Source organism: Phaethon lepturus, unplaced genomic scaffold, assembly GCF_000687285.1.
Source record: "Phaethon lepturus isolate BGI_N335 unplaced genomic scaffold, ASM68728v1 scaffold18611, whole genome shotgun sequence".
Taxonomy (NCBI): Eukaryota; Metazoa; Chordata; class Aves; order Phaethontiformes; family Phaethontidae; genus Phaethon; species Phaethon lepturus.
This window is the reverse complement of record NW_010517195.1, coordinates 59,979-74,266: the sequence shown is the minus strand read 5'-3', so window position 1 is coordinate 74,266 and position 14,288 is coordinate 59,979. Positions and strand designations below refer to the sequence as shown.

The 14,288-nt window shown below is 39.4% G+C and overlaps 1 protein-coding gene across 1 annotated transcript in view; it reads left to right on the top strand.

Moving 5' to 3' along the window:
* Positions 1 to 2,666: 2,666 nt before the first annotated feature.
* The window catches only part of GLIS3 (GLIS family zinc finger 3), a gene marked incomplete at its 3' end in the record, with an annotated part of 43,681 nt that continues 32,059 nt past the window's right edge, over positions 2,667 to 14,288 (top strand). The window contains exon 1 of the mRNA XM_010296321.1: positions 2,667 to 3,051. Within this exon, the coding sequence (XP_010294623.1) occupies positions 2,667 to 3,051 (385 nt within the window). The remainder of the gene's footprint in view (positions 3,052 to 14,288) is intronic.

The window sequence follows — 14,288 nt, the reverse complement described above, 5'->3', positions numbered from 1 at the left end:
ATCACTTTGGCCACTCTGACTTTAATATGAGAAGGTCCTGACATCATGATGGAAGTTGATGCTAATTAATTAATCTAATTAATGAAAAGCCACTCATGAACAAGTAAATAATATTGAAAAAAACAGAAAAGAATATTTTTTTTTAAATTGGAAAAGTTAACGCTCTCCAAGGTGCTTTAATATTTTAAAGAAAGAAAACACTGATTTGCATGTTAATGTAATGTTACACATTTTCATTATAGAATCAGGAAGGACTAGAGGAAGAAAATGTAGAGAAATTTTTTAACTCGCTACTGCTTTCATAAAAAAAAAGGTGGTTTTGTTTGTACTTTCAGGTCATTTGGTTCAAAATACAATTTACTAGGATGAGGAAAGAAATTATTCGCCCAGAGGCTTTTCTTCAAGTGTAAAAAAACCCAGCAGTAGCCAATGATAAAACTGGTACAACGATAGCATAGAACACTGTTACTCATTATAGGATATAATATTACTGGAGAAGAATAGCAAAGGACACCACTAACAACACAAGTTGTATATTGACCTGGATTTTATGGGGCTGGTAGGTCTGTGTAAGCTGTGTAGAAATACTCTTCTGTTGGTTAAACTGAAGGTGCTTTTGTTGAACAAAGCAATGCCTTTGCCATGTATAATCTTTTCTTGATTATCTTAGTAATTTTCTAATGTAGTTAGAATTGCAGACAAGAATTACAGGCAAGAATGATTATTTTATTTGTTGCCAATTTATAGTGACATGCTGTATAGCCTTACCAGCAAAACAGCTGCCTTTGTTTCTATGTCCTTTTCTAAGGATCTAGTCACCTGTGTTAGGGCAAGGTACATTCTGCTTTTAAAACAAACTCTGAGAATTTAAGAACATTCAGCTCTCCCTGTCTTTGGTTGAATTGCGGAGAGTGATTTATGCTTCAGCCAGGCATGAAAATAAATGATATTGCTTTTAATTGGTGCGCTTTACAATTTTTATTCCCATAATATAAACATGTAACAATGAAAAATAGTATGTAGACTAAATCTTTTATGACCATTTAAGTGTGGCTAGGGCATATCTCTCTTATTAATGTAGGTAGGGATTTTACTATTGAAGATAACATGCTTAGGCCTTTCATTACTAGTGAGTTTTAACTGGAGAGTGTGTGAATATCCAAGCGTATATGCCTATACCCACACTTACATGGCTTTTACTCTAATCTGAAAGCGTGCTGTGAATGCAGTTTTGTGAAATAAACAGGGATGTTTTGTTGTGGTTTTTTTTGAGAGTTCACAGATGGAGATAATTGAGACATTGCAGAATCATAGCAAGTGAACGGTTAAGTATGAAGGTTTTACAAGAAATTCAATCATGATATACTGGTTATAATCTTACTGGCTTCAGTGCTGAAAATCTCATGTGCAAGATAATAATACTTAATTAAAACCTTAATGTATACATGAATGAAAACCATAATTGAAGCAGTACTTCAGTTTTATTTCTGCCAACTTAATTTGTTTGTCTGAACAAGTTAATTAGGCACTGACTCCATGATTGAACGACTACTTAAACATGTGCTTAATGTTAAACATATGAACCGAGTGATGAAAGTTGGGCATGTGCTGTTCGGCTGAGTCAGGGCTGAAATTACCCCATCTGTGCGATATCTTAGCCCAGTGATTTACACTGAGAAGTGCAGCTTTTACCTACAAATCTTTTTTTATGCCAGGAAACGTTTAGATCTAGTTGATGCTGCTTTGGGGGAGGTTGTGACTGAGACGATCTCTCAAACTCCTTACCAGTCTTGTCTTCTAAGATTTAAATAACAGGAAAACATAAGTGACGAGAAGTCAGAGTTCAAAAATTATTGGTATGATTTGAACGATGTCCTGGAAAATTTGCTAGTGTATGTTTAAATTTAAATTATGGTGTATCTATAGGCTTACAATAAGCATCCACCCTTGAAGTGATTGCAGTTATGTTTATGAATACTTCTGTGCTGTGCTTTCTGGCAATACTTTTCTATTGTGAAGTGTCACAGCGTTTGAAGGACCACAGAGGCATTAATATGGTTTTGCTGTTCCCTCTTCATTTTGCTCTGTGTACATCCTTTAGAATGCGAACTGGTATCTCTTTTCTCTTTTCTCTATACGTGCATACTGCTAGCCTACTGTTACTGCGTGTGCTTTTCAGCACCCTTTTGATTAATAGATTGAGGAGCTGGCAGAAAAAGGGGCGATATCCATGTTCATCCTAATGACAACTCCCTATCAAAGAGTCTTTTCACTCCTGGCTGCCTTCTTGCACTTGGTCAGTATTCACATAATTTCATGGCTGGTTTAGCTAATGTGAAGGCAGCTGACCTTACTACAAACTTCAGCTTTTTAAGAGGCAGGTTTTGTCCATGTGAGAGATCTGAAGTCATTGCTTGGCTTTGTTCTTCCTCCCTGACAGACCATATAGTGCTTGTAGTTTGTTTCTTGTAACCAGTAATGTCACAAAGTTAACAGTCACATGCAGTCCTTTTTCATTTATTATTTACTACAATATCAATTATTTTTATTTATGTATTTTTTTAAACAGGCGTAATACACAATGGATTACTTACTGACTTTGGATTGATATCAGTCATAGCGGTGGGTCTGTAAAAACACATTTTGATTACATTAACTTCTTAAAAATGAATGGGAGGTCATGCAGTATGAGCCATCGGACAACAGGTATTCCTCATGGACCTATGATGATCAGTGGACAGCAGATCCCACCTATCAGAGTTCATGCAGGAACGCCCTGCCCATCTTCAAATAGCAGCACCCCAAGCCCAGCTATTGGAAACTTGTCTGCCAGCCTACACTTAAAGATTCCCCTTGGAGGAAGGGTAGCTCTTCAGAGCAACATCATTGACAGTACTGTTCACCTTCCTGCTCTAAGTCACAGGAAACAAGTGGTTACAAATGTGAAGCCTCTATTGCAAGCTCCACAGCCCCCAGGACTGCCAGCCCCACAGTCTGTAAAGCCAAAACAGCAAGAATTTGGAAATTCTTTCTCCCCATGCACAGGTGAAGGTAAGACTCCTTTTTCTATTGCTATTACTATTAGCATTTCTTCTCCAGTGTCACCTACCCAGATGGTGTTGGGTTTAGTAGATGGAATCCAGTCTCTTCTTTACTGCTGTCTTACTACAAAGGAAGAGATACTGAAACAAAATGTTTGCTGTTTTCCACAAAAGTAATTAGTTGTTTGATTATTCACAGGGGCTTTGTATTACACAGCAGTTGCTCAGAATCCCGGAGTTGTCCCCAGATTCTTTATAAACAGTGTAGTTTGACTTTCCTTTGGTAACCTCTTGACCTAACCTAGCCTCTTGACTCAATAAATCCAGACAGTCATTTTATGTTCTGTGGCACCAGAATTTTATGAGTGCTATCAGAAACACTCCTTCTTGGATGCATGAACACAGCTTTCCACTGGTGACTAACAAGCTGCTTACTGATGAAAGCAGCAATGTAGTCATGATTTTTAGAGTGCTTAGGCTGAACAAGCTGTAAAGCACTTTGGAGCATGTCTCAACCGTAGGTTTGCAAGCCATTTTTTGGAACCACAGTTCATGCTGTAGAAAATAATTATGCATAGCTGTCACAAAATTTGGAGGCTGGTCCTCTGTAAGTGCTTGTGCGTCAGAGATTTACCTATCTGTGAGACAGTACTTGACTGTCTGCTCTTGGGTCTGTGAAGTCAAAACAGAACTTTTACATTTTTAGTACTTCTTGACCTAAAGGAGTCATGATGGAGATGGGGATACTCTTTTGGAGGAGTTTTTGTATCATACTTTCAAAACTGAATGTATGTAGACATGAGAATTTAATGTATAGAAAAGAATTAAATGGTTTAAAATACCCAGAAGAGCTTGGGTTGACATCTGAGTGAAAGTGCGGAAAAGGAGGCAGAGATTTCCCATTTTGTTCCAAGTGTGTTGCTTCTCTCTGTTTTCTGTTTTTCTTCACTACTTCCCTTTGAAAACCTAGGAAGTCCATCCTTCTTCAGCAAGGCTTGCAGGCTTGAAACCAGGATAATTTCGGAACAAGTTGAAAGTTAACTGCGTGCTTGAGTGCTCTGCTGAGTCAGACCAGTGGTAATGCATATACATATTCATTAGGCGACCTCTGAGATCACCCGTCTGGTGCTCCCTTTGGTGGTGGTGGTGGGTGTAAGTTGCAGCAGAAAGCTTTAAGCTTCTGCTACAGTGAAGAGAGGTGGACTCCTCACATGAGCTTTGGAGGAACTTTTCTATCTCTCTTTCACTACAGGTAGAGCCTGATTCCTGCTGCCTTCAAAATTACGTGCCTAAAAACAGGGAATCCAAGAGCCCTATGTAACAGCTAATCCACCGCCAGCACAGGGTGAAGAGAGCATCATCTAGTGTAATGTCCTTGGTTTGGGGATTTTGATCTGCTGTGCCTGACCGCTCTGTTCCTAGCTGCTGTCGTTTCCACCTTTTCTTCTTGGCCTGATTACCTGTCACAAATGTAGTCTGCTGTTTTGTGGCATAGTGAGTATTCAGCTGAAGGGCTGGCATTAGGGAAGCATATGTATAAACAGTCCTGGTTAGACAAGATACTATGGAATTCCGCTACAGTGGACTTCAGATTCTGTGGTTTTATGGATTGGGATTAGTAATTCCTCATGCTTTAAAGTTCTTGTTACTAGCAGGACCACTTACAGAGTTGAAGATGATGCATGCTGGCAACACACCCACTGTGGAAGAGCAAGGCTCATTCACTTGGTTGTGTCCAGATAATTTTCTAAGATTTTGAACCTTGCTATGCTGTATAAAGCATATTATGTATGTAAGTAAGGCTGTAAACCTTATAAAGTAAACTCATGTAGTTTATGCTTGTGCAGCTCTTTAATTAATTTTGTTCTTCTCTAGTGGTGAGTACCTGGAGGGAAATGAAACCTTCACCCCAAGAAGACAACAGTTTTCCTTTTACTGTTGTCTCTGTATCAGTTATGGAGGTTTGTACTATTGGAAGCTGGTTTTTGTTGGGGTTTTTTTGTTTTTTACTTTAAAACACATTGGATAGTAAAAGCAGCAAGATACACAACAAAATGACTTGGTGGTGGTTTTGCAATAGTTTCCCTGCATTCTTTCAATAATGAATAAAACAGTTTAAACAAAAACCCCAGAAGCGTCAGCCTGGGATGGAGGAAAGAACAGAGTATTTTGGGGCCATCCAGTTGTGTGCCTTGGTTTATACAGAGGCTTTTTTCTTTTGACAGGAGGTGGTGCTGAGTGCACAAAGAGAACAGTAATAAGCTGCAGTAACCGCAACACGCAGGGAGTTTTTACTTTGCATGAAGACTCTCTTTATCTTGTATAGTGTTACAAAGCTTTGCAAGGAGATGATTTTTAGAAAGGGTGCCACCTAAGTCACGTTAAGAGAAACTGTTAACACTTGGGTGCATGATGAGAACCTGAAGCACATTGTGCTGTGTTACCATATGCAGGGAAAAAAGCAAGTCTGAACATGCACTGGTGTACATCTCTGACTTCAGTTGCTTTATCTCCTGTGTTGTACTGATGGTATAAGAGCTTTCTAGTACTACGTTGTGCATATGAGAAAGAAGATAGTATAGCGGTGAATTTTTTTCAGTACAGAAAAATGTGCTGGTGCAGTGATTCCATTTTTTTGCTGGGAGTGTACACTTTTGTGTGCTCATGTTAGATATTCTCACAGAGAAATTAGGTGCAAAATGCAGGTGTAACAGTACATGTATTTGCCATTGGACATCTACAGTCTCTCATTTTGTTCGATATGTGTATTTGACCACTTTTCGTGAATAACCAGTTTCACACCTTTTGGATTTACTCAGGCCTAGAAGGAGATTTTTACTGACAGTATCTGCTGAGGTGATAGTGAGCTAGAGAGACATCAGGCAGGAATGAGCAGAAAGGGGAAGAGGGACAGAACAGTAAAGGAAGACACAAGACAATAACCTGGTCAGCACTGGCCTTCAACTTCTCTCATCAATGCAAATCTTTTGACAGAAGTCATGTAATGAAAAATGACATAATTTCAAAAATCCAGCTTTCTACTGAGTGTTCTAGTAAGAAGGTATTTTTTTAATTGTGTAAATTTCAAGTAGTTCAAATGAGAACTGTGATCTAAATGTAGTGATTTAGTTATCCAAAAGTTATGTATTCAGGGAATTATTACCTTTATACTTTATACATATTTATACACATTTGAATAGTATTTTGTTTTCTAGAAAACCTAGTAGCTGTTCTTATTGCTTGTCTTACTTATTCATCTGTGCAGACAATGGACTTGTGAGTGTGAGCTGGAATATGTGCAGGCATATCCTGAGTGCTCTCATGTCTCATGCAGGAATAAAAATCCCAAATCTTTCTGAAAAGAACACATTTTCTGAAGGGACCGATATGTTCAACACCTACACTGGTTTCTCTTACTCAGTGAATGAAAACATGTTTCTGAAGTCCGTCAAGAGGTATTAAAGATAAACATACCCCTGCTGGTGCAGGCAGTTGTGGAAAGTGGCTGTGGGAGTAGTTGTGGAGAACACCTTGTACTTTTCCCTCAGCATTATTTGTAAGCACCACTGGAGGAATGGTCCTGCTGGGGGAGTTGGATCCTTGATCTGAATTGCTGTGATTGTACTTAACATGCTTATCGTAGTTCATTCAAAATTTAGGAGTGGATTTGCCAGTCCTGTAAGACAATATACTGTAGTCTTAAAGCTTCTTGGATTTGGATGATGCAAAAATTTTCAATGATGTGACTGAAGTTCTGTGCTGAGGTGCTGTTGGTGGAGGTGATGCAGCTGCTGCAGCTCCAGTTACCACGCTCATAACACGATGGAGAGGTTCAACATGGACATGGGGAGGAGAGAGGAAGCCCATCAGCCTGGCTTTTGGTCTTCCTTATTGTGATTGTGGTTTGAGCTCGTATGTCTGGCAAGACTTTCTAGAAATTGTGAGCTGCTCTCAGCCAGGAGATCCGTAGCCATCTCGTTGTGTCCCCTATTCTCCCTGGCAGCAGGTGAAACAGCACGGGTGGGGACTTCAAGCCTTGGAAACCAATCTGGCCGTTGGTTCCGCCCTGACTGCTCTACTAAAAGCAGTGTAGACAACATGTAGGTATGTGGCTAAAGCTGTGTTATAGTTGTGAAGAGCTGACATGAAAATACTTGAGATGGAACTTGAAGAAGCAAATCTGGACATCTGTTAGTAAGAAATGCAGAAATGTGTGCAGATAGGCATGGATCCCTTTTGTTCTCCTTTTCTAGGGCCATTGAAAAGACTGCTGTTGTCTTCCATTTCTGTGGTCCCTGCAGTGTTAAGTGTTCCTTGACATGAAAAATCAGCTTGTATTTTATTGCCTGTTTTCTTGCAAATCTGACTGTAAATTTTTCCTAGCAAAATAAGTAAGTTAGTTGATGTTCATGTGTACGATGAGCACATTTCCTGTTGGTGATCATTAAGGCTTTTAATTATCCTGGAAGTAGTTGACAGGCGTTAAATCTTGGGATTGGGATTTTTTTTTTTTATTTATTTTTTTTCCCCAGAGGCTCTGGAAGAAGAAGCAGCTCCAACGCTGCTAAGCTGTGTGCGAATTGTGAACTTGGTCAGGGAGGATCGTTTGTCTCCAGTTGCCAAGAGAACCTTGTTTCACTTTTGAACAATAACTGCATGGGTCTGTGAGGAGTGTTATATGCAGAAATGTTAATCAGTAAGCAGCTTGAGCCACACTTGAAATCTCTTTAACATACTTATTTTGCTCTCCAGTACTGTTGTTTTTACGTGTCAGTTGGCGCAGTCTGAAAAAAGATGTTCATCAGTATTCTGTGCAGTTCCTTACGCAGAAAGCTTGACTCAAGACTTATTTTCTTTTTCAGTTGTTTTCTATAATCAATTGTCAGTAGTTTTAAAGCCTGGTTATTGATGATGTTTAGGTACAGCAAAGTGATTAAGTGATAATGATCTTAGTTTTATCCAGCATGACACATTTTCCAGCTTTGCATATGCTTCGGTGGCCTTCTTATGCTTCAAAAACAACAAAGGATCCATCAAGGCAAGGAAATCATTGCTTGCAGCTCTGGCAGTTGTTGGGGAAATCTATTCTGAAGACAGTAGGGATGGGTCTTAGTAGATTCTGCTCTTTTTTGTTTGACTAGACCAGATTTGTCTGGTCTAGGACTTTCCAAAAGGGCACAGCTGAGAACTTGACATTCCCCAAGTTTAATTCTGCAAGTAGTTTTAGGAGCTGGATGTCTAGCAATTCTGGTCAGGTTTGGGAAGGTTCACTGCTGTTCTTGGTATGCTTCTCATAGAATCTACAAGAGGTTTACTTCATTTTTATGTAAAAGGTGGTGCACAGATTCCTGTTGCAAGACGTTCCCTTGGAGTGCTTATTTCTGGTTAATTTTTTTTCCCCTATCTGTCATGTTTCAGGCGTGGTTCAATCCTGAACATAAACGATATTCAGGCAACTCTTGAACACAGATGATGGAAGGTGGTGATTTACATTGACTCTGTACTTTCAGAGTCTTTATCTTAAGCATTCAGAATTTTAAGAATAAAACGTTTAGGAAAATAAAAATAGTGGTGATACCAAAATGCATGTTGGACTGTGTGTTATAAAGGCCCCAGGCAACTTACAAAAATTCCCTGAAGAGTCTTAGGCTTAATGCCAAAAAGGATCTACTTTACACAGGAACTGTAAAATCCCTCAAGAGTATTAGGCATATTGCCAACACTTACCCATTCTGTGTTAAGATCATAATTTAACTTCTCTTATACCTTTACCCTCTGCCTTGTGGGCTTGGACAGTGAGCTTTAAAATGAATTGCAGCTATCCAAAATACAGTCTAGCGAAGGGGTAGGTTTAAGTAAAACTCATATTTTGTAGTTTTCTTAAACCAAATCTTATTCTTTCAGAGTGGTGCAGACCAGTTGAAGGTGATGGGGTGTATTTATCGACAGCTTTATGACACCTCTTTTCACTATGATGACAGCTTGCTGTTGTCAGTAGCATCCAAAGAGTATCTCCAACTGGAAGGATGCAAAAAAAACATGGGCAAGCTGAATGGGGGAGGCTACACCAAGCTCATGACCCCATGGGCAACCTCCGGTGGAGATCTTAGCGTGCCTTTGAATGTCCACCCCAGCAAAATACCCAAAGGATAAAATGAAGGCAGATGTACCTTCTAGAAAGTGTGACTCTTCCAGGAATTTCCATTTCCTTTTTTTCTCCATTGTCACTGATTAAAGGATGCTTATGCTTCTGCACTTATGTCATCCTAAAAATGGCTAATGATTTTGTATCCTCCTTCAAGTTTGCAGAGGGGAAAATTTGATGCCTCAGGTCAAGACATCATAAATAAGGAAACCAAAACAGGCCAAACTATTGTATTTTCACTTTACTTTGTTAGAGAATCTTCAGCTTAGTGCACGATTTTTCAGGTTTGTTTTATCACCAGGAGGTGGCACTAACAAAGTCTGTTATCGTACAGAGTGATGCATGTTTCAGCCACCTTTTTTATAGGGGAAATTTGGAATAAAAATCCGGTTGAAATGTGAAAGTTCTGCAAGTCTTATACCAGGAAATTCTTGAAAACTGCATTGAGGCCACCTCCCCCTCTGAGTGAAGTAAGATTTGAGATTTTTGGTGTGAATAAGGGTAAGTCACTTAAATTTGCTGTGCCTCTATTCTTTTCATTGCCAGATTTGGGATAAGTTATTTTTACATTTGTACAGTGCTTAGAGATCTCTACTTGAAGTGCAATTTATTGATGTCAAACACAAAATTAATTTCAGGGCTGCATGTGCACCTACAGAGAGAGAACAGGTTGTTTGTGCGTTGCCGTGGAGGAGCAGGGGACCAAAAATCAGCTTGGTGCACAGCTAAGCATAGAGGTGCACAAATACTGAATTTGCAGATTGATTTGGCTTTTTTTGCATACTACCGTTGTGTTCTTCTTGAACGATATTGCTTTTCCTCGCAGTGCTGTAACATAATCTTCGCCATGGTAATGTTCATTTGGTCCCTGCTGCCGCAGACCTGTTTGACGGTAGTGAAAAGGAAGTTTACCAACTACTTGCTTTGCTTTAGCTGCCCTCTCTTACCCCTCACCCACAGAAAGCAATGACAAGAGAAGCTGTTCTTCTGACATCTATTCTGTACATAAAGTACAAAAATGGTCTTTCAGTTACTTTCAGGGCTCTCACACAGTGAGAACCTCTCTACTTGGAATAGTCCTGTGAGGAGCAGGGACTTGGACTCTATGATCTTTATGGGTCCCTTCCAACTTGAGATATACTGTGATTCTATGTTTCTATAATTCCTCTGTGAATAAAAGCGGGAATTGTCGGCACCATTGAGATTTTTGTCTTTTCTATTTTACTTATGCCTAGTCTTTCTGAAGCTGAATTTGACAATTAGTTCTGTCTCCTAGTTCAAGGATGCTAGGGGAATTAGTTCAGTTGTATCTGACCTACTTCTAACTGTGTTATAAATAGCCTGCACACTGTCCTTTGTCTGTGTTTCTGTACCACTTGTCCCTTCCAGGGTAAATTTCGTCTCAGGCCAGTGAGGTGTTCAGGCATTGCATGTTATCTTATACTTGAATTAGTGGAGTGTGTCCTGCCCTGCTGGTTCTAAGAGTGTGGATCATCTTCTCAGCAGACTTGAGATGCCAGCTCAATATGTGTTGGGTGCAGACGGGGCACTGGGCAGGGAATGCAGAGATGTAAGATGTGAAAACATGGCTCAGTTGATGTTCTTGTCAAAACTTGGTATTTGCATCAGCGTGGCAGAATCTTACTTTGGTCTCTGCCGTGTTACTTGCTGATGTATCCTCTTGAACTATTGTGTCACATTTTAGCTCTATGCCCCCCTGTTCTCACTCTTCCCATTTGTCGCTCTTTTCAGTTTAGATTCATGGTGAAGAGTTTATTTATTTTGCATTTGCCCGTTGACAGACACAACCACGACTGCAGCTTCTGGGCACTACTGCAACGCAAGTCACAATGACAGTGATGAAAATATAATACATATTAGTGGGTGTGGTAGAAGTGTCTATAGCGAAAAGTAAATGGAGAGATTATTCTCTGTCGAACAAACAAAAAAATTTTAAATATGGTATTAACTGTAAGGTACCAGAACAAATATACTGCCATGAAATGCTTGCTTTAGTCTTTTAAATGAACTGCAACAGCCAAGTATGTTTTTTATCTTTTAGCTCCCATGATTAACTTGTTGGGTAAATGGAATCATGGCAAAATAGTCATTATTGACTGCTGTGACTTTACCAAGGAAACTTGTTTGATGATAAAGTGGTACTACTTTTGTATTTCAGTAGAGAAATGTTTTCAGTTCTGGTGGGTCCACGTGGGATTTTAATCTTTTCATTTATCTTTGATAGTCGATCTTTCAAAACCAATAAACACTTTCTGTTCATTGTTTTAAGTTAAAAATCTAGATTATTCATAGAAGGGGAACATTTTTGAGACTGGCTGAACAGCTAGAGAAGTTTGTTGTCTGCATTTAACCATGTTATTTATGGGACTAAGTCAAAAATTGCCATTTTTTACCAATGTTTGTGAAATTCTGCAGGTGGCAAACATGTCCTTCAGCTGTTTTGTGGCCAGTGGTTCTATTGAAATTTAGGAGGTAGAACTAGCAGTGCCTGGGTGTCACAGGGCTACATTTACTGTGAAAGCTGATCAGCTGTTGAATTGTTTTTAGAAGTTGGAAGTCAGCTCTGTAGACTTCCAACTATTGCCCCCATCCCGCCCAGAATGGAAAGGGGATATAAGGAACACATCTCACATAATGAAAAGCAGGAGGGCCTGGGGCAGGAGCAGGGAATGAGATGTTTCCTTCGCTGAGCCCTTTCCCTCAGTCTCTTGATACAGGATACAGTTGATTCGTAAGACTGTGTGAAAAAAAAGAAAGAAAAAAATGTGTCCAGGCAATATTCTCCAGTTGCAGCTCTAAATGGATGAAATGGAACTTTTCCCTGTGATAAAAATCTCAGTTCATTGGGGTTTTATGTGGTCTGTTCTACAGATACCATGCAGTTGTTTAAGTGGTTTTCCCTGGGCTGTATAGAAAAATATATCCCTATTTAGTCTAACCATTGGACATGTTAATAGTCTGAAACAGAACACGGTTCACTTTTGCTACTGCTGTCTTTTCACCAGAAAAACATATTTTAAAAGCCTTTATGACAAGATGATCAGAAAGAGGACATCCTTTCTGGAGCCGTTACCCTGCTCTATGGTGGAAGTTGTTCCATTTAACTTCTATCATGAAGTTTATTGTCTGCTCAGGCAGAACCAGTATTTGGACAGTTAGGACAGTAGCAAATGCTTTGCTAACTGAGTATCTTAGACTTTTTTTTTTTCTGTTGTGGTTGCATATAATCCACATTTCAATGAATGCATTAATGATTGAGAGCACTGCAGTACATTTCTTCTGACAGGACATTTTAAATTGCATAAATTGGCAATCATTGCAGTCAGTTATCCCGCTTGCTGTATAACAAGGCTGTACATTTGTACACATGACATTTCTGGAGACTGACCTTCAGGAGAAATGAAGTTAATTAACTAAACAGTTACTAGGATGCTTCTGAAATAATGAAAAATGCTTGCATCTTTGGGTGGTTGCTCTTGCAGCTGGGTTCACTGATCTAGTCCTGTGTTTTTGAACATAACTGTCTTCCTGCACCTCTACCTAGAAATATCCCTAAACTGTTGCAGTGAAATTATTTGAAGTTGGGAGCTAGATTTCAGATGAAAACTATTCTTACGCAAACCTACAGCTGTTTGCTTGGAAACTACATTCACATCATATGTGTGCCAGCATGCAATTGATTAAAATTTCATATATGGGTGTAACTTCAGTTTGGCATATGTGTATTTTTAGATGCAGGTTTTGTTTCACAATACAAACACACAGTTTGTATACTTGAGCATTTGTTTGTTCTTTTTTTGGAAGCACATGTCTAGAGTTCTGTAAAATTTCACTGTAAAATTGGACGTCTTGTTTAGGCCTCTATATGGGCAACTGAAAGTAGAGGAGGGCTGGTGCATGTGAGAAACGTACCATCAGTCAGTCACTGTAGCTCTGGCTCTCTTGACAGTAGCAAACGTTTGTCATGAAAAAGCATGTAAGCATGTGTTTAATAATACTAGTTTAAGTGACACACTGCATCTGTCTGGTATAGACCTGCCAACTTTTATCTTCCTGCATAAGAGGTTTCAAACAATAATACAAAGAGAGTCTGTCTACAGTGGATTATTATGCTTTAATGAGCAGAGACCACCATCTCTTCAGGTTTGCCAATTTAACCATGAGTTAAAAAAAAAAGACGTTTTGTCTGAGGACAGCACTGAGCTGAGAGGTTGGCAGAGGAGAGGTGCCTTCCCCAGCTTTAGTTATTACAGCAAAGTAAAAGTTCTGGAAAGAATTTTGGCATCACAGGTTGCCCTGCAGGTGTTCACATGGCAGGCGGATAGTGTCTAAGGGATATCTCCAGGGCATAAGTCTTCTGTTGGTGCTTGGAGTGGGTGAACCTCAGGCAGTGAGAAGAACTGGTGTCCTGGCTGACCCATGGTAGCTGTGTGCGATGGTGAGGAAACCTCTGTTTTCATCACTACCGTTTCCCCTTGCAAATGCATCCAAAAGCCTCGTGAATTTAGTTCCCTGAAATGACACCAAATCTTGCTGCAGCTAAATTCCTACTGAAATCAGTGGTGTACTCAGAACTTCATATTTGGGCTCTAATAAGGGATTACTTTTCACATTGATGTAACTCTTGTCTGCATAGTCCGAATTATTTTGCAGAGCCTCCCGCTTCTTTGAGGGCAGATCAATAGGGTAAAATACTGTGTTCATTCTGGAGGCATTCCTTTGTGTTCAGAAAAGGCTGCTTTGACTGACTTTGCCTTAGTACTATTTATTTTTTAATGAAATGAAGCCTTAAAAAAAGATATTTACTGGAGATGAACATGAAGAAGAAAAGATATTTAAAAAATGGTGAGTGGATGCAGTACTTTATAAGTACAGTTCCATTTTCCACTTCCTTGCAGTGTCTGCCTCCTTTTTTTTTTTTTTTAAAGAAAAAGAGAGATGGCATTGGAGGTGCTTGAGCATTGCTATCTGGTCTGTCTCTCATCTGCAGGGAAATAAGCTCCATCAGACTAAAATCTGTCTCCCACTTCTTTAGTGGGAAAGTGGGAAATATAGCTTCTTTCGCTATATTTCAGTCTCCG